Source organism: Tetrahymena thermophila (assembly GCF_000189635.1).
Source record: "Tetrahymena thermophila SB210 genomic scaffold scf_8254777, whole genome shotgun sequence".
Lineage (NCBI taxonomy): Eukaryota > Ciliophora > Oligohymenophorea > Hymenostomatida > Tetrahymenidae > Tetrahymena > Tetrahymena thermophila.
In genome coordinates this window covers 1-21300 of record NW_002476535.1, presented here as the reverse complement: position 1 = coordinate 21300, position 21300 = coordinate 1, and the positions used below count along the sequence as shown (strand labels likewise).

General features: G+C 22.5%; 5 protein-coding genes across 5 annotated transcripts; 2 read left to right on the top strand and 3 right to left on the bottom strand. All coding sequences in view use genetic code 6, as the record gives it.

Annotated features, from left to right (window-relative positions):
• Positions 1 to 539: 539 nt before the first annotated feature.
• On the top strand, positions 540 to 1646 carry TTHERM_00375150 (hypothetical protein; the record flags this gene model as incomplete). Its single annotated transcript, XM_001009643.3, has 1 exon — positions 540 to 1646. One exon carries the CDS (start codon positions 540 to 542, stop codon positions 1644 to 1646), a length of 1107 nt encoding a protein of 368 aa, XP_001009643.1.
• Positions 1647 to 2298: 652 nt separating this feature from the next.
• TTHERM_00375160 (transmembrane protein, putative) lies at positions 2299 to 4965 on the top strand (the record flags this gene model as incomplete). The annotated part of the gene is made up of 6 exons (XM_001009644.4): positions 2299 to 2413; positions 2479 to 2559; positions 2624 to 2979; positions 3028 to 3142; positions 3469 to 3602; positions 3667 to 4965. 6 exons carry the CDS (start codon positions 2299 to 2301, stop codon positions 4963 to 4965), a joined length of 2100 nt encoding a protein of 699 aa, XP_001009644.4.
• Positions 4966 to 5992: 1027 nt separating this feature from the next.
• TTHERM_00375170 (ankyrin domain protein) lies at positions 5993 to 7625 on the bottom strand (the record flags this gene model as incomplete). Its single annotated transcript, XM_001009645.1, has 5 exons — positions 5993 to 6760; positions 6844 to 6935; positions 7002 to 7251; positions 7353 to 7500; positions 7567 to 7625. 5 exons carry the CDS (start codon positions 7623 to 7625, stop codon positions 5993 to 5995), a joined length of 1317 nt encoding a protein of 438 aa, XP_001009645.1.
• Positions 7626 to 8601: 976 nt separating this feature from the next.
• TTHERM_00375180 (hypothetical protein) lies at positions 8602 to 14691 on the bottom strand (the record flags this gene model as incomplete). Its single annotated transcript, XM_001009646.3, has 4 exons — positions 14577 to 14691; positions 12369 to 14473; positions 12255 to 12302; positions 8602 to 12075 (listed from the first exon to the last, which is right to left on the bottom strand). The coding sequence occupies exons 1-4, from the start codon at positions 14665 to 14667 to the stop codon at positions 8602 to 8604; spliced, it is 5718 nt and encodes a 1905-aa protein (XP_001009646.2). The 5' UTR covers positions 14668 to 14691.
• A 2347-nt stretch (positions 14692 to 17038) lies between these two features.
• TTHERM_00375190 (hypothetical protein) lies at positions 17039 to 19663 on the bottom strand (the record flags this gene model as incomplete). Its single annotated transcript, XM_001009647.1, has 1 exon — positions 17039 to 19663. The coding sequence occupies one exon, from the start codon at positions 19661 to 19663 to the stop codon at positions 17039 to 17041; it is 2625 nt and encodes an 874-aa protein (XP_001009647.1).
• Positions 19664 to 21300: the final 1637 nt, after the last annotated feature.

Sequence of the window (21300 nt, the reverse complement as noted above, 5' to 3'; positions counted from 1 at the left end):
AAATAATCTATCAGACCTAATAAATACTTATAATTAAGATAAATTAAGTCTAATCTCTTTATTTTTCTATATTAAATATTTACCTTATTTTTATTGTATTGAATTCTTTTTAACTCTAATGAATACGTATCTATTAGAAATTTAAAATTAAATATAATAAAATTTTTATTTCCTGATTGAGTTATTGAATAGGATTTAAATAAAGATCAAAAAAATATTTTGTTTAAGAAAACTTATTTATATTGTTTATTTTCTCTTATAGTTTTGAAGAAAAAATTAATCTATTAGAACTAATAAATACTAATAATAAGTCTAATCTTTTTATTTTTCTATATTAAATATTTATTTTTATTATAAACAAATCTTATTAATTGTAATAGATACCCTGTTTGATAAGAAATCTAAAATTTAAGATAATGAAAATTTTTAATTCATAGAGAAAAAGAGAATTAAATTCTTATCAAAAATTATAGATCTATCAAAATTTAATAATATTTATTATATCAATACAATTAAAAATTCAATAAAAATATTTACAAATGGATTAATAATCAAATTAAAATTCCAACCTAAAAATTTTCACACTTAAGATTTAATAAACCCCTTTACAGGATAAAGACTTACGATCAAAAATTATAAAAGAATATGTTACTTCAACTACAGCCTCAACTTATTTTACTTAAAACAATTTAATGAAATAGAATAGTAAATTGTTTTAAATATCTAAAAACAGCTTTTTTGATGCTTTTTATGCTGCCTACCTCTTGCATGGAGATGTAATGATTTCAGCTAATGATATATGGCTTACTATCTGCCATAAATTCGCAAAAGAAGTCAATTCAAATCCTGAAAAATATAGAGATCTTTTTGTATTTCATGAAGGAAAGAAAGTGTTAACTATTGAAGTTAATGGGTTATCCTAAGATTGGTAAAACTTTCCTTGCTAAAATAATAGATGGGACACAGCGATGGAGTTATTTAACACTGAAATATCCAAAAACACTAAAGGAGATATAGCTTAATTAATTAAAAATGATTTCTCTTCTACTAATTGGATAGAAAAAGCTTCTTCTAATATATGTTTAATGTCTTCAATGCAAAATTATTTTGAATACACAATATTAAGAGGTGGATGCGGCATATAAAATGTTCATTTTGTTGGCGGTATTAAGGATTTTGAGCATTTAGCAGGAAAGATTTCTACTTTGAAAGAAAATTATTACTTAAATATATACTTTACAAATTACTTATCTAATGTATTAATAATTGTTAATACCTTCATTAGCTAAATGAAAAATCCTAATTAGCCAGATATTGTTTAGTTCTGGAATACTATCTTTGAAGAAACAAGTGTGCCAAGGTTTGTAGGTTCTGGGATATCTGGTGAATAGACATCTTTTAAAGGATGGTTCAGACACTTCTTTAATTCTGATTAAATTTTATTAGAGAAAGTGCCATAATTTGCTTCTAAAACCCCTGTGAAAGCAGTTGATTTACTTGAAAAAAAGAATTATAACCTAACATTTATCACTAATATGGAAGGTATAGAAGAAATAGAACCTAATATTTTCCGTCCAAACATAAATATTAATGTCTTAGATGATTTAGATGCTGATTAAACTAAAACAAAAATTAAAAAATATTGATGATCTCAAATTTATTTTTTGTATTGTTTGTTTGAATATTCTAATTAAATTGTAAACCAATGAATGAATCAAATATTGATTTAATTTCATACAACAAAATGTAAAACTCATATATTTTTACATATAATCCTTTTATTAATCAAACTTTAATGTAATACACATCAATTTATTTATATATAGTCTAGATACTCAAAAATTAAGCCATTTATTTATTAGAAAAGGAAAAAGATTTTTAATTAATAGAGATTTTTCAAAAGTTGATTTTACCCTCTTTAAGAAATCATTATTAATGAGAATGCATGGTATTATAAATATAAATCATTCTAAATATATAAATTTTAAAACCCAACTGTATACATACATTCATGTTTGATAAGTTTTAATTTATTAATAAATATATTATAATTTAATTAAATTGAATAAATTGTATTAAATTATGTGGCCTGATATTTTTTAAGGTAAATAAATGTTGGTCAATATTACTATATCTTAATTTATTTAAAATTGCAATCAATATTTTTCTAAAAATCTTTTAGAATATGTTAGCTTGCTAAAAAGTGTTTAATTAATTAATTAACAAATCCGTTGATAAATTTTGCAGATCAAAGTTAAATATTAAAAATTAAAAATCTTATTTATTTAGCGGCAAAGTATGAACGCCTAAAATAACAACATTTTAAATATATTTTCATAGCCTATTCAAGATAAAAAAGACACAACCTAAGCAGGCAACACTTAATCTGCTTTATTTTCTAATAATTTTGGAGGTAAATTTTTACAATTACATTTTAAATTTTTTTGTTAGTTTTTAGAAAACTAATTTTTTAATTAGCTCCCATGAGTAATAAATAGCAAAATATAAGCAATGTTAGCTCTGAATCTTCACTTCAGATAAGCAACAATATCTTCGGAAGTAACTTATATTTTTATATAGCCTATTTAGCATTTTTTAAGGTAGTTTTATTAACTTAAAATAGGTTATACAAATTTAGATAGTTAGTAGAAGAATACCATAGATAATTTATTTGGATAAAATAATGCAATAAAAAACAATTAAAACACATAACAAAATGCGATTTATGCATAGCCTGGAGCAGAAAATAAAAACAATAGCTCATTATTTTAGAGTACAAATTCAAATTTATTTTAAAGCATCGCTTAGAAAACAGATAGTTCCAAAAATATGTTTTCTCAACCTGCAAATATTTTTAACCCTACAAATAATGATATAAATAATAGTTTATTTTAGAAAAATCAATCACCAATATAATAGCAAAATTAATCACCTGCCTAATCTAATTTATTTTCTACCAATTCCTCTCCTTTTTTTTAGGTAAAATTAATATATAAACTTATTGAAATTTTAAAATAATTTCTTAAGTAAGGAAATTAATAGTAAAATTTAAGCTTAATTGGGAATTAACAATCTCTTTTTTAAGCTAATTAAGATTAATAAAAAAATATTTCTCCTAAAAGCAATACATTCTTTATGAAAGGTAATTTAAAAAATAATTTTCAAAACTTTATCTTTTTATTTGATTGATAAACCAAAAATGTATTTTCATTGATTTCTTTTCAAAATCAGCCAAACTTAATTTTTAAATTAAAAAAACATCAATAAAATTTCAAAAACAAATAAAGCTTTTTGCTTTAAAATTTTATTTTTAGTAAATAATTTTAATCTCATTTGGTTAAAAAATGTTAGAAATTCAAAATTAAGTTAATTCATGACTTAATAAATCTTAAAATTTGTATTTAAAAATTAAATAAGACCATTTTTTATAGATTAATAATAAAAAACATATTAATAATTCTAATTTAGTTTAGGAAATTCAACCATAAAAGTTAGATTTTTTAGACTAGAAAGTAGATAAGACCAAAGAGCTATAGGATAACATGCTTTAAAATAAATCTTTGGGCTCCCCTAAATTTGGATAAACTTAATAGATTTTAAATGTAATATTTATATCATAAGTTTTTTTAATTCTAATTAATATTATGTTTCTTTAATAAAATGAAGGATAAAGATTAAGGATATTAAAAAAGTGATGCATAGGATACAGATTCTATTGATAAGTTAGATTTTAATGATAATAAAAGTGAAGAAGAAGAAGATGATGATCAAGGATTGGCTGATTTTCCTAATAGGTCCTTTGTAGCTTAAAAGCAGTAAAATGATTATGATGCAGTATAGAGCAGATTTAATTCTAATAAGCAAGAAGATGAAGATGATTAAAATTTGGAGGTCTTTGGACCTAGAGATACAAGAGTAGCAGAATAAGATTTATCAGTTTAAAAAGAATAAAGGATTTACTAAAAAATAGACATGTAAAAGAAGATATCAGATTTAGAAATAGAGATAGACTATTATAAAAAATAAATAAGTACTTAATAAAAGACAATTTAGGATCTACAAAATTAAATGAATAAAATTTTAGAAGATAACAGCAAAGTTTTAAGTTAACAAAAAGAAATATTTAATTCTTAGCTAAAGAGGGCAGAGTCAACAATAAATAAGGCCTTTGAGTAAAATAAGTTGCTTGAAAAAAGGTATGGATTTGAAATAATGAAGATAGCTTTAATTAGGAAAATGGAATTGACTAAAAATTAAAATTAGTTATAGACTATGAAAGAAGAATTAGAAAAGACAAAGTTGATTTTAAATAATTATAAATTTAAAAATGACGAGTTAGAAATAATCAAATAATAATACATAGAAAGCTAAAAAAAAGATATCAAAGAAGAAAAAGTTAAATAAAAATATGATTGTATTTTAGAAAAGTTAAATAGCTTAATAATAAAATATAATAACTAGGACATTAAAGATGAAGCATTAAATTCAAATTAAAATGAGTAATTATCCTAAATTCATTTAAATTCTTAGCAATTGTAATAGTAATAAGAACAAGACACATTGCATTAATTAGAATAAATTTTATTAAAATATTAAAATAATCTAAAAATGTAATCTGAAAGACTAAATGTATTGCCTAATATTTCGACCTAATTTGAAATTGAAAAATAGAAATTTTTATTCACTACTCAAAAACTTTAGTAGTAAATAGAGTAGTATGTCTTATAGAGCTTAAAGCTAGAGTAGGAAAACAGAGAAATAAAAATGAAATTTTAAGAATAAGAAAATGTAAATTATAAAAATACTAAATTAAATGAAGAGCTAAAGGCCCATTATAACTAATTAATAGAATATGAAAAGAACAAGGCAAAGGATCTATTAAAAGAAAAGAATATGCTTTTGAAATCCTTAATAGTACTTATAATTATTTTTGCAAGTTTTTTAATCCGCTCATTGCTTTTCTGAAATGTTCAAATATTAAATCACATAAAAATTTTAAGAATGAAAATATGATTTAGTTTTTTATTTACTTATAAGTTAAATGTTACAGTAAAAATAGTTAAATTTTATGGTAAAAATAGTTTAGAATTATATTTATTTAATATATATTATTATAATATCTCTATCTGAATAATCTAATATCCTTAAACAATTTTAGAATTAAAAAACTATCTTATTTTTTTAAATTAAATTTTTAAAAGCTTATTTATGTTTACTGTTTTAATCTAAAATAAATTTATATTTAGAATATATTATTTAATAGTCTTATTTCATATCTAGAAATATTTTAATTAATAATTTTAAAATTTCAAAATTAAAGTTCGCTGCATATTTTATTGATATTATGTGATCATAATATTGATTTATTTAAATAATTAATTTTAAATAAAAATTAATATCCGAAATATTATTTTTAAAAATGTTTTTTCTTATAATAAATTCTTTTTTAAATCATTAAATTAGAATTAGTTAGTTAAAGCTAAAATTTTTTAAATAAAAAGTCTTTTTATTTTTTTTAAATAAATCTTCAAAATATTTAAATTTAAAAATAACTTAAAAAATTTAGAATTTTAAATTTAGAAAAATTGTAAATTATTTTGATAAAATTAATTTTTTTTTACAGAAAATCAATAAAATCTTATCTATTATTTGATAAAATCACTATTGATACTTAAACTTAACTTTTTTTTGAAATAAAAATTATGAAATTTTAAACTAAATGTTAAAAATGGTGGTGTTGAATTTAAAATTATATGAACAATAAGCTTAATTAACTAACCATAATAATATATTAATTTAACCGGTGGGTTCAAAAGTAATCATAAATTTAAAAAAGTAAATGAAGTAGCTGGCTTAATTCTTATTGCATACTAGAATAAAAAACTAATTAAATATAAAACTGACAGCCAAAGTCAGTTATTTAAGAATAGAATTTATCATATTTTTAAAATAAATTCCAGTATTCTATAAATGTTAACTGTTCATCATTATATCACTTAGATTACATAAAAACCTAAAATAATAAATAAAAAAAGACAATGTTCAAAGGAACTAAAGCAGCAATTATTAGCTTTTCTTAAAAGTCGTAACCCTTTTTAGATGCAGCAGTTTAAATATTACCTTCAGATTTTTGTTATTTTTAAGTATTACAACTGCTATTCCCATTATCACTGCAGCAACTATTTTTTTCCTTTTTTGTACTGTTGCCATCACCACAGCAGCTACTTGAATCAGAACAACAGCCAGATTTTTTATTTTATTTTTCTGATAAATTCTTTTAATCATCAACTTATTTATCTTCAGAGTTACTAGCACTACTGCAGCTACCTGTGCTACAACATCCACCTTTTTTGCTTGATTTTTCATCACTTGATACATTTATTTCCTATTCCATTTAATATTTTTTATGTGCTTCTCTTTTTTCATTAGTACCTTCTTCTAAGAGAATGATTCCTTTTTTTTTAAATGCACTTCTTAAAATTGAGTAATATTCAGTCTTTTTATCCTCTAAGTCAAGCTATTCGACATAGTTTTGAGCTAATTTATTTTATTTATTTTTAGCAGTTAAATCTACATTAAGATTAATTAGTAATTCTATAGCTCTATAGTGCTTCTTCAATGACAATGATGCTGCTAGAAGTAAAGGTGTATTACCTTCTTAGTCTCTCTTATTTAAATCGCATTTTTCTGCCAAACAGCGAATATAAGCTGGGCTATTTCCTTTTGTAATAGCCGCATAATGTATAGCTGATCTGCCTTTCTAATTTTATGGTAAGAATTTATCAAATTATAAAAATTTAAAAATGAAAAAAAATTATGTTAAAAATTAATATAAATATTAACTTTATCCTGTATTTCTAGGTCAATTTTATGGTTCAGTAACATATTGATAATGTTAAATTAGCCTTCAATAATACTCTGAATCAAAGGAGTCTCTATTAAATTTACATTACAAAATACATCATTATTAAAGAAATTGTTAACTAAATAATATTTTTTACCTCCAAAACTATTTTATGAATTAATATTTATCTTATTGCTATTCAATAATATTTCACAGCATTCTTCTTAACCCATAGAAGCTGCATAATGTAAAGCAGTATTTCCATCTTTATCTTGTACATTAGGATTTGCATTAAATTTCAAAAGTACTTCTACTGCTTCAGGAATGCCATCATCAGTAGATTTAATAACTAAAATAAGAGGAGTAAAATGATTGCTATCTACTGAATCAATCACTTCATTAATTAACTTTATTATAAATAAATAGTTATTTACAATTAATTTTGATTATTCATTATAAAATCTAAATTTTATGAAAATCCAATAAATATCTGCTAAAAATTGCTTACAGACAAGCTTTCTAAATACTCTAAAATCTAAATAATCATTTTAGTATATCCTAGTTAACAAGCTACGTGCAATACAGTCTATCCGTGTTCATTTTTAGATGTTAACTATGATCTAAAATCCTATTCGCTTTACTATTCCTTCAATTTGCTATTAATAAAATATATTTTTTAGTAAGTCGATATTTTAAACATAAAAATATTTATATTATCTTACCTTAATCCTTCACCATTAAAATTCTCTACTATTTCAAAAATGCTATCTTGAGTTTCCATCTTTTTTTAAATTGCTTAGTTTTTATTTGTTCTAATTGTTATCTTTTCTACTTTGGTATTGTTTGATAATAAGACTTAATTTAATATTTTCCCTTTAAAAATATCTATACTTCAATTTTTTAAAATATCTAAAAAATGATTTAATATTTATGTAGGATTATTCCTCATTATTATTAAAGTGGATATTAAATATTCTTAAATTCCAGAAGAAATAATAAAGTAGCTGTTTAATTTTATCTCTCATTAACGAAAATAATAAATATAAATACATACATACAAATATACACACATTACAAACATATTAAATTTTTGTTTTGAAATTATAATAAAGAATTCCTAAATTATTTTAATCTTTAAAATAAATTATTATAAAATAATTAAATAAGTTTTTCCATAAAATTAGCAGATTCTATAAAGAGAATAAAACATAAAAATTAAAATTATAAGAGGATTTTTATCAAATTTGTTACATTTATGATATATATACTTTTTAAAATACAATGAATTCATACATAAAATTTATAATTAATTATGAGAATCTGTTATTTAGAAAGAAATTAAATTTTTATTATTATTATTGCTCTTTAAAGGGTAATTATTGAATATATTATAAAATATAATTAAACTTTTAAAATATTAATTTGCTATATCAAATATTTAAGTAATATAAAACGTTTGCAAAAAATATCATCTTCTTTCTTTATTATCTCAAAAAAAAATTGTTTCATATTTAAAAAGTTAAATAATCTAATTTTTTTCATTTTATTTACATTAATTAATTTAAAAAACAACAAAATTATAAAAATTTGAATGCAATAATTTATTTTAAGAGAAAATTACAAACTCTTCAAAAGTTTGATTGATTGATAGTAATAGAAAGACTCCTTAAATAACAATAATAATAATTATATTAATAGTTTTTATATACATTTAAGAACAAATATTTAAAATTTTTATAATTTCAAATTTATTTCATTCAATATTATTCTTATTAGTTAATAAGCTAAGCATTCTCTTCAAGCAAGAGTGATTTTTTTTCTTTTTCTTATTTTAACTCAAAATTTATTTATTCAATATACTATTCAAGATTTTCAAGTTTTTTGCAAAGCTCGATCGAGTCATTTTTAGATCTTTCCTGGCTCCTAGCAAGTCTTTTACTTCTTATCTTGGCTTCGAAGTATAAAATATTTTAAATGCTTTAACCGACACCAGTTAAATCTTTTTTTTTGCTTCTTTCTTGTGATGCATTTATTGAATCATTTTTATTGCTATTTTTCTGATTTTATTGCTTTTATGCATTTCTTGAAAAACTATTATTAACTGATGAACTATTGCTGAGTTGTTTATTTGAATATTATTATTATTATTGGCTTTTTTATTATTAGATTTATTTAAAATATTGGTATTATTATAATTAGTTAATTTTTTCTTGCTTTTACTAAGTTATTGGCAGCTTTCCTATTTCAATTTATTTTGCTGTCTCTTATATCCTCTGTGAAAATTATTTATTTTTTAAATGACTAAGGTAATTCTAAGGTAAATTGTAATGGATAGTCTCTAAGTGCTGAAACTCTTACTAATTTACTTAATCATCTGGTTAATTCTAATATGCCGAATATTTAATAGTAGTTTTATATTATTCTGATTCTTTATTTTGATGTAGAGATAAATTAATCTAGTTGCAGCTTTCATCTTATTAAACTCTTCTTTAAGGAGTAATATCTACTTTTTATTTTAAAGTCACAATTTAATTACTTTCAATAAAATGAGGGTTGTAATTAGTTTTTGAATTAGATCTAAAAGAGGAATTTAATGTATTTAGATCTCCATTTTTTGAGTCTTTCTAGAAATTTTATGATTTGTGGTGAATATTTTATTCTATCTTTGCCATTTTATTAACCTGTTACTAAATATTTAATTAGTTTTAAGGTTTGATTTCTACAGTCATGCTATCGCTAGATCTATCAGTTTTTTGTTAATAATGTTAAAGAGGAGGTTTTAGAGGATTGTTATTTATTTGTCTATCATGTTAAATTTTAAATTACTAGATCTCATGTACATTTTAATTATTTTAACCTTACTAGTACTTTAAAAATAAATTCTAGCCATCTATTTTACTACTGCATAGCATTTGATCATTGCAAGATTGATTTTGCTTTTCTGTTAAATTATTTTATAAATTTCTACTTGAATTCAACTTTTTAGAGTTAAACGCCTCTGCTTATTATTCAAGCTATTGATTAATTCTACTACTGCTTCTGTTACGATTGACAAAAGAAATCAATCCATTAGAATCGTTATTTAAATTACTTGGTTTATTGCTAATTGTGTAATTATCCTAGTTAGAGAAACTATTTAGATTTTAACTAAAGCTGTAGCTATGTTTACCTCGATTGCTCAAAGTATTACGATCAAATGTATTAGCTGATATTTAGTTTTATTTTTGATTAGTTTAAATTTTTATATTCAGTTCTTAAGAATCAATTTGATCTAATTATTCTTTATCCTCAATAAAGGATTTATTAAATGAATTTTTTTTAATTTTTCCAGCTTCTTTTAATTAGTAAGACGAGTTATTTGTTATGTTTGATAAAAGTTATTATTAATACTCTTTTGAATTAATTTAAAATTTATCTCTTTCTTCGTAATTAGTTTGCTGAGTTGAAACGCTGAGCGAATTTTTAATTTAACTATGTGTAAACGTAAATGCATTTTAATTTTTTATTGTATTTGAATTGCTTTGGTTTTAGCTATTAACATTTTAAATATTTGAGAAATTATAATTTTGTTAATTCCTCTTTGGGGTGAGGTTGATTTTCTAATAACTTTCATTTTAGTGGGGAGGAGGTTAATATATTTCTTAAAATTTACTTTTTTAATTACAAATAAAGTCAGTTGCTTCTTATTGAATATTTAAATCATTTAAATTATTTCTTTGGGAAAGTGCTCTATTTTCAAATTATTTAGAGGAACCTTTATGGAGAAGTGTAGGCTTTTAAGTCATACAATTTGTATTTTAATCAAAAAGGTAGTTTTAACTTTTTTATCTATCAGACTGTATTTCATTTTTTGAGTAGATTTGATTAATTTAGGAAAAAGTACTTTTTAAATTATTTTTATTTTCAAAAATGAATGAATTTTTTAATGAAGAATTTTAATCAGGAGGTTCTTCATATTATTTATTAAATTTTGAAGTTGAAATCTCTTATTCGAATTTATAATCTAAATTTTTTAAATTTCCCTCTTTATGCGTATTCACAACTTCTTCGTTTGTTTTTAATAGGTTCTGGTGATTAGATTTAGCAGAGGTAGGAATGCAGCTTTAACCTGAATTAAATGGAGCATTTCTGGAGCAATTATAAACCATAGAAGATTTATCACTAATAATTCCTGAAATATCTGTATTCTAAGATATTGAGTTCTTTGTTTTGGTATTTAATTCAAATAATGATACCTTCGAATTGTAGTTATTCAAGTCATGATCACTGGCTTCTGTAGAATTATTGATTCCATATTCATAAATTTGAATTGATTAATAATTTCTCAAGTTCCTAACTTTTTTACAAATCTATAAATTTTACTCTCCTTCTGTTGAAAATTATTCACTCTATTGCTAATTTTTATTCTGAATGCTGAAGTTCAAATTAGGTTATTTTTAGTATTGAGATTCATCAGCTTGTTTCTTCTGATAAATATTAGTAGCTGCTGTTGTCGCCTATATCTCTTGCTTCAATTAGATTGGGTAGGAAGAGTTTGAATTCTAATTAGGTTAGTTTTTTAATATTTCTTCATTTTTTTAACAATGCTAATAAAGTCTTTTGTTGCTTGAGGTAACATTATTCATGCTTAGATTTTTTGAATCTTTTCTCGAATAGACAAAAGGATCTTCAACTTATGATGAATGAGTGTTCATATTACATAAAATCGAGTTATTTTCTTTATCTAATTCTTCAAATGATTGAAAATGTTTTTTGCTATTTAGCTAAGATTTATTTTATTCTATTTGAGAGAGTCCTTTCTCATTTTAATTCTGGCTAGTTTTATTTATTGTTTATATTTTTTTTTCAAGAGTTGTGCTTTTCGAAAGATAAGGAGAAGGAGCCCTTTCATAGTATTTCAGAAGATTATTTATTGTATCTTCTCTCTTTTTATTCAGGCTGTATTTCTTTATTTTTTTAAATGCCTCACAAATTTAAAGCTTGAGCATAGTTTAGCTAATTATTGTGAAGCTTACTTTTTGAGCTAACCATATTTTATTATTTTGGTACCAAATTTTTAACGGACGGCGAATATACCTCACTTCATAGTAATTAAAAAGTCTTTATTAAATTTCTTTCTTTTTTTTATTGATGTCTTTTAGCTATTTAAGCATATCAAAGCATTTTCTCATAGTCTCTATCTTCACTTATTAAATCCTTAGCTATTCATTGCTGCTATATTAAGTTAAGTGCTATTTATTTAAATATTTTTGTTAAAATTAAGTATTTTTTTATCTTTCTTTGATTGAGTCTCGGAAAAAAAAAAAAAAAACAGGAAATAAACTAAATTAAATCAAACGAAATTTAAGCGGAAAAAAGTTTATTCATAATTCAAGCAAAGAAAATCACAACATAATAATTTTAAATATACTCTTACGCAACGAGAACTTTGGGGTCTATCTAAAGTCCTTGTTGTTTTCTTTTTTATTATAAAATTAAGGTAAATAACTTTAAAAAATAGAAAATTCAAGAAAAAGAGTGTTACATAAGCTAGTCTAAGCTTTTTAAATAACTTTTTGCCAAATATGTAGAAAGCAACTTCATGAGCTAAGTCATCTACAGCTTATTCTTGTTCTTCTTCAAGTTCCTATGAGATAGATTAAGTATTATGGCTTTTAATGTTATTTCTGTGAGAAGAGAGTATCATTTATTACTAAACTGGAGTTAACTCAATGTTTTTAGAAATAGAAAATGCTTCGATCTAAGACAGTCGTTTGTCATGATCGTTGTCATTTTTTCTATGGGTAAAGTAATTTTCTTTCTCAAAAGCTAATTAATCTTCATCTTCCAGCGATTTAAGCTATCTTAAATCTATATTTATCTATTTATTCCTCTCTGAAATTTAACAGCTTTATTATTAATTTAAAGAATTTTCATATTCAGTCTATGATTTACTTTAGCCTTCATCTTTTAATATTTAAGGATTCAATAAAGATTTCTCAAAATTAAGAATATCAGTTTCTATTTCATTGGTTGAAACACTATGCTACTATGCAAGATGAGCTGATTGATTTTTATTTAATTATTTTTTAGCTTCTTCTTTCTAGTTTATAAAGTTTTAAAAAGTAGGCTGGGCTATTTAAATTATATTTTAATCAATTTATTGATCCTAAACCCTCTCTTAGATTTCATTATCTCTTAAAATCTGGGTGTTATTTAAAGTATTAAAATTGTTACCAATAGTCAGATTATACAATTTTACTGAAGATTATTTGCGATAAGAATCTATAAAGTCTTAGTTCTTTTAAGGCTAACAAATATGGGTCTTGTCAGACTCCTTGTTGTTGCTAAATTTATTTTAGATACCTGATTGACTTAGCTTTTATGTGGAGAGTGTGTCAAAAGATCTTTCATCATAAATACTTTGCTCGACTTAAAGTTCATTCTAGTTATTTTATTTTGGCTAATAAATTGTAGTGTTTGGCTATGCCTATTCTAATATGACCTTTTACGTAGCTTAATCTTTGTAAACAAATTAGGATTAATGCTCAGTATTTAAAACTTTAGATTATTGATCATCTTTCCTGAGATATTATGAATTGCAAGCAGTATTTTAGATATATGATTTTTAGACTACATTTCTTTCGCTTCTGTCTGTACTGCTTTATTCAGTATTTTAATTTTTTTAATTTTCACTTTTTTACTAAAAAACATTTAGATGTTAGTAAGTCTAAGTTTTATGTTGACCATTTTCTTTATTTTATGAACTTCCACAATTAATTGAGCTGTAGTTAGAAGATCCATCTACTCTTTCATCAAATTACTCTTAATCAATAAATTAAACATCATCTATATAAAATTGATTTATTTGATTCGCACTTTGAGTTTTAATTTCAAATTCTTTTTATTCAAACACTTAATTTTCATCCTTGAGAGCATTGATGTCTTCAGACTAATTTCCAAAAAATATTTTCTCGTTTATTTAATCAAAAGATTTCATATTTGAATTTTAAAAATCTTCATAATTATATTCTGTTTTATCTATTTTTGATGATCTTTAAGATTCGTTTTGAGTTTCAATTTTAAAAGACTCACTATTTTCCTTTGTTTTTTGAACATTTTCTACTTCTTATTTATTTTTATAAGTATTACTTAAGCAATCAGTTTCTTTTTATTGATGATTATAGCAATCTGTTTAAAATTCCTCCATATTTGTGCTCATATAGCCTTTTTATTAGTCAAAACTATTTTTGCTTAACATAATTTCTTATCCATTTTATATATTGTTTTCTTGCAATTAAGTTTCCTTTGATATTTGAAGCGAAAGCTCATTCCATTGCAGAAAATAATTTTTGGCCTAAAATCTCAACAAAATTTAGTGTAGAGATTGCTTTTGCAGCTGCTTAGTTTAGTAGTTTTTATATAAAATAGTGAGTACTCTCTTCTTTAATGAGTAAAAATAAGATTCTAAAGCTTGTTCCTCTAAATATTACTCTCCATCGATATCCTACATATCAGTTTCAAAATCATCTAGATCATCACACAAAAACTCTTCTTCCTACATATAATCAATTGATTCATCTTCTATTTTTTATTCACAGCTTTCAATATCACTCTGCTTAAGTTCATCAATATTTTCTCTACTTATAACTATTTGAAAATATAAATATGTCAATAAAGAAAATATCTAGCTAGATTTGTAATTGCTAATATGCGATGATGAAGACAGCTATTAAAAATAAATTGTTTTTACTTTGTTTATCGCTAACAATAAATGTATCACCTTGTAAACTTTCTTAAAATTCATTTAAGCCTGGGCTTTCAGTAAGCTTAGGGCTTGACATTTCTAATTAAATACTTGATTTTTTCCTTTTTAAATGAAAAAAAATTAACACAAATAATTAATAAAAAATATTTGAAAAGTATTAATTGGCAATATATTTATAAAAATAAGTGATATCAAATACTAATTATAAAAATATTTAAAATGAAATGATTAGCTTTGTTCTAATTTGATTTTAATAATAAATTCAAAAATAAATGACTAAACAAAAGATCTTCTATTTTTTTTATTTTATAAATTAGCAATTTTTTTTTGAAATTGAATTAGTTAACAGTCTAATTTGAATATAATTGATTCACTCTAAATAATCTAAAAAGTCTAATTTCAATTTAACTTGTCTCCATCAAAAATTTTAATCAATTATATAGTTGCTATTCATTCATTCATCATCTTTTTTTAACTTTGATTTAAAATCTAATCTAATACACAAATTTAATAGTTAAAAAAACATAAGATAAAAGTATTATTTTATTTTTTAAATTAAATTAAACTTTATTCGAGCTTTCAATTTAGATAAATGATTACTTTTGTTGAGAAAATCATAGTTATTTCAATTTTTGCGTTTAAGCTTAAAGAATCACTAGCTAAAATTTAACTAGCCATCATATAAACAAACATTTATCTTTTAATTTTTTACTCAATTTTTGAAAGCCAAACACAAATGGATAGTTTTATCAAGCTAAATTAAACTAACTCAATTATTCGTTATTTTAAAATTAAAATAAACCAGCACCAGCATATTACAAATAAATGTAATAATAAAAAAATGAGATATATTGATATTTAAGAAGCAAAATTTAAGACATTTTCTTCAAAATAATAAAAAATTAATGATATAAAACTTTTTACAGATTCAAAATATTCAATAAAAATCATTTTTTATTCAATTTTCGCAATTAATAAAATTATTATTTGTTTTAAAATTATAGTTATTTCGCAAATGAGTAAAACTATAAAATTTTATGATTTATGTTTAATAGTTTCTCTTTTTATTTTTAGCTAGTAATTAGATATATCTCACTTTGTTTAATGTTGGAAAAGAAAAATTTTTTCTTTATTAAAATAGGTATAACAAACAAAAAATATTTCAACTAAATTAATATATTAAATATAATATTGAATGAGTTTTTTATTTTCTTTTTATAAATATTTTTAATATTCACAAAAAAATAATTTATTTGAAGTTCAAAAACAGTTTATCTTTTTTATTTCATATTTTAAAGTATAAAATTAAGAAACTTCTTATTCTAATCAATACAAAAAAAAAATTTAATAATGATCATCTTTATTTCCTTATTAAAGAATTAAAATTTTACCATATTCTTATCAAAAATGATAAAGGTAAACTATGATTTAGCTACATGAAGCTACTGTTGTTAAGATTTTTAAGAGTTTAAACTAGACGTTAAAGATAAACATTGACTTTGTTTAGCTTTTATGTTTTTTATGTTGCGAAGCTTATGATTGAGTAAAAGTGAGGATTATATTTTTTTAGATATGTAATAGCCATTCTCAATTTACTCAAATTCTAGCAGTTACACAAGTTTATTTAAGAACATAAAATGGAATTTATCATATTCTAAAGATGGTCAGCATAACGCAACTTTTCACGTTATATCTGTAATGCCCAGTAAGTGTCTTTATTTTTAAATAAAGTAATTTTGTAAACCTTTCTTTATTAATAAATAAACCAAGGCAGTAAGAAATAAATTATATGTTAACATAGGTTTATTATCCTAACGATCAAAATAAATTATCAAGTATTACTGTTATATAATTTATTATTCTTTAAAATATATTATGAAAAGTTATGTATTAAATTGAAAGATATTTTATATCATAATATTAGTTTTATTAATAGATGATTATTTTGAGATTTTGTAAAATAATGTATGTATGTTTTGAGTTATTTATTTAACATTTAAATTGATTGATTGATAAGAAATAAATAGAAAACTCCAGCCAGAGTGTAGGAAAATTTCTTTCAATTGTAATAAAATAAGCTAAATTGAATAAGTATTAAATCACATATAAGAAAAAATAAATTCTAATCTTAAAGGGTATTTCTCTCAATCAATTTTCTATTTTTACTTAATAATTGAGATAAATTTACTTTTTGATTTGAAAATATAATTTTAAGTTTTTTTGAAAACTACAATTTTGAATGTAATAGCTTTAGTTTTGCCATTTTCCTAAAAAATACTAAGCAGAGATACACATAAAGGATAAATTATAACATAATTGTATAGTTGATTGGTTTATTTATTTTATAAATTTAAGAATGATAATAAGAAATAAATACGACTTAAAGTATTTTATGTTTAAGTGCTTGAATAAAAGAATAAATATAATAATTGATTACACATTTTTTTTCAAAATCTTTTGATTATTATTCCATTAGAGAGCTTTTTAATACCTCTAATAACCTTCAAAGTATATTAATTTTTTAAATTTTCTTAAGAAAGAGAAGTATCGATTTAAATTTCCTCTTCTCTTATGCATTGCATGAAGATTTGATAGCAATATAGTTTAATTAAATTTATATAAGTAATTGTTATACTAGAAATACTTTCCTTAAGATTGATGTTAAAACACTCTTTGTATAAATTTAAATATTCTTCATTTTAGCTTAAAATAACTATATTTTTACTATTTAGCTTAAAAAATAATATGTTGTAGTGAGCATGGGAAAAGTAGTCAAAAGCATATTTTCCTTCTACTTTATAATTATTTTTTGCTGAGGATTTTATTTTGCTTATAAGCAATTGCAACTCTTTTGAGATTTATTCTGGTACATTCATATTAGCTAGATTATTAGGTTAAAACATGTTTAGTATGTTGTACATGAATAGCTTGTTGAAATTATGGTACTTACCAAATTTGTGTAAATTTTTGTCAACCATTTAGTTTTCCTAACTCTCACATATGTTTTTAAATGATTAGTCTGGAGGGCTTTCTTTTTAATTTAAATTAAGTGGTTTTGGTGAAGAAACACTGGCGCTTCTCTTTTTATATTATGAGAATCTAAATTACATTTATTATTATTATGTAAGGTTCTTCAATTTAAAAAAACTTTTACATTTATACATATAATTTTTATCATATTTTTATGTTATGTTAAATGAACCAGCGCACTATTCTTACTGATGCTATTTTAATTTAGTAGGATTTTCGTTTGTATTCTGAAAAATATCTGGAATTTCTTCCAAATGTAATTTTTTTTGATTTAGTAGCTAATAATTTTAGATAGTGCCATCAATCTCTTATTATGTCTTTAAATTTGCTTATTCTGTTAAGCTGTTATTAGTATTTTAATTTATTTAATTGTTTTCTAATTTAATTATTTCTTGAGAAGCACTATTTTCTTGCGCATTACTTATAGATAGGGCTGAAGCAAGAGCTAATACATTTATATGTTGTGTAGTAGCGCTACTCCTTGAAAAGCATGTAAGTGTCCTTACTTTTCTTTAGCTATCTAAATCTGGTGTCTATTAAATAGTTTCTTTTTCTTAATTCATTCCTTCATTTTGTTAAAAATTTATTTTATAATTTGGTTCAATAATATTTGATACAGTTTAAAAATCAGTCATTAAATTCTAAATGATTAAATGAACGTAACTGTTCTCGGTAAGATAAATACATTTATTAAGGAGGGATTGTGAGTTATCTATAAAATTGTTTTCTGAAGTAAGCATTTGAAGTTCTTAAAAATATTCATTTAGTTTTGAAATATTTTTATAATTATTGTTATTAGTGCAAAAGTTTAATTCAGGCTATTTGCTTTATTTGATTTTTTTACGCACATTTTATTCTATTTTCGTTGAACTTTAATTAAAATTTTGATTTTTTTGTATATTTTAATCTGTGTGTTAATAACATTAACTAGATTTGCTCTAATTATTTTTTGCAACAAATTAATTAATTGAATAGTGTTTCTACTACTCAGAAAGAGAAGGACTTACATATTCCTCATTTTAATTATCCATGGAAATCAATTCATTTTCTTCTATTTATTTATTTTTTAATTACTTCTAAACTTAATCTTATATTTCATCATTATTTAAATTAAGAGGATCACGCCACTAAAATTTTCTTTTCTTTTATTATTTTTCTTGGTTTTATTAATTTATACGTTAATTAAAATTTTTTTGTTTTTAACTATTTGCTAGATAACTTTATTAGTCTCGATACTTATTGTTACTATGAATACTTTTTTCTATTAATGTTTAAGTTTTTGAATTTATAGCTTTTAATTTATTGGGCTTACAAATTTATTCTTATTTAATATAATTGTAATCTAAGTTTTTATTGGTTTCTTATTCTTTACTAAGAAAAATAATTTTATTATCTGCTTTATTTTAATTTGACTAAATTTCGGATTTTTTATGCTGAGTTAATTCTTAATTTATAGGAGCTAAATTATTGCTGACTAAATGAGCAGCTGAAGGTTTTAACTAAATTTATGAGTTTATGCTGTCAGAGTGTAATTACTTATTAGGGTTATCATAAAATAGCTAACCAAGTTATTATTATTTAGAGTCTTTTTTATTGTTTTAGTTATAATCAGGTTTAACTAGAGCATAGTAAGTACATATTTTATCAAAATCTTAAGAATGTGAATCATAAACCTTGCTTAAAACTTTGATAGTGTTAATGTTATTTGATGTAACTGATTAAGATTTATAAGGTATAGCTTTAATTTAGCATCTACGCTGAAAGGAAGTCTAAATTTTGAAGAGTTTTTATTAGCTTTTAGTAGAAATTGCAGTATTTTTAGCTTCATCATCATAATGATAATCATGATTATTAACAAACTTGGATTTTATGTTTTTTTATTTTTAATTTGACATATTAATGAAGTTTTTGAGTTACTAATTAATATCAATTACAGTCACTGTACCTTCTAAGCACTCAGGAGTAATAAACAAACTCTACTTTGTCTTATTAAAAACCTAAAAGGAAACAAATAATTTATCTTATTTAGCATTTGAACTCATGAATTTAAATCAGTTAATTTTTTTTTTATTATTTATTATTTTTTATATTAATTAATTTACAATTTAAAATAATTAGCGAGCAGCTAATTCTTGATAAGATCTACTGCATATTTATTAATAAAATACATTTCTTGAAATTTCAAAAAATAGTGCTATGTAAGCTTGTATTTATAGTTTTAAACATTATTATTAAATATACTACTTTCTAATCCATAAAAAAAATCACTTCTTTATTTTTAATAAATTTATTTTATTTACTAAAAGAAGTTCTTTGTCAAAACATAAACTATTTCTGGATCATCAATATTTTTTATAATAATTTCTCATCATAATTGAGAATGGTTTTTCTCTCTTTTTTGTCTTAATCAATTTCTAATTTCCTTTACTGAAATTTTAATTTATATAATTATCACTGACATGAATTTATTTTGATTTTGTTAAAGAAAAATTAATAATTACTCTAAAACTCTTAAAAAGTAAATTATTACTTTGATTTCTATGGAAACTATCCAATAAAATTTTGCATAGATAGTTTCTTTTTTACATTTAGATAAATTCATCTACTTTTTAAAAATCCAAGGAATTTTTATCATCTAAAAACAGAAATAAGATTAATTAACAATATCTATTTTATTCAGTGTTAATCAGAAATTATAAACCTACCCTATCTAATAAAAAAAATAATTAATCAACAATACAATACTTTTCATTTGAAATAATTTAATGTCCTATTTTTATATTTCTATATTAAATTATAGATTTTGACTATTATTTACTAAGTATATTAACAAACAACATTTTATTTGCAAAATTTCTCACAATTTCTTTCTTATAAACAATATAAATAGAAATCAATATTTATTTAACACATTTTAATAATATACTTTTATCATTATAATACATACATTACACTTTGCTTAAAATATATTAAATTTTATTTTTTAAAAATGAATGAATAAATAAAGGATTAAAACAATTATATACAAAATAAGTATAAATTTTTAGTTCAAAAAATTTAAAAATAAAATAAAAACACTTTACTATGAAGATTTTTGTAAAATATAGTTTAATATTTCTATTTCAAAAATTAAATACTTAATTAATCAATAAATTTTAATAATTTGTTAAAAATAAAAATGTGTAAACAACACACTATAGTTAATTACTACTAACTACTTTAAAAAAAATTAACTAACTTTTAAATTTGTTTAATTATGGAATGAAAAATAATATTAATTACTTTTTATCTTTTTTAAAAATATATTTTAACATATTAATTAATAATATGTAAGTAAGCATTTTGGGGTTGGGGTTGGGGTTGGGGTTGGGGTTGGGGTTGGGGTTGGGGTTGGGGTTGGGGTTGGGGTTGGGGTTGGGGTTGGGGTTGGGGTTGGGGTTGGGGTTGGGGTTGGGGTTGGGGTTGGGGTTGGGGTTGGGGTTGGGGTTGGGGTTGGGGTTGGGGTTGGGGTTGGGGTTGGGGTTGGGGTTGGGGTTGGGGTTGGGGTTGGGGTTGGGGTTGGGGTTGGGGTTGGGGTTGGGGTTGGGGTTGGGGTTGGGGTTGGGGTTGGGGTTGGGGTTGGGGTTGGGGTTGGGGTTGGGGTTGGGGTTGGGGTTGGGGTTGGGGTTGGGGTTGGGGT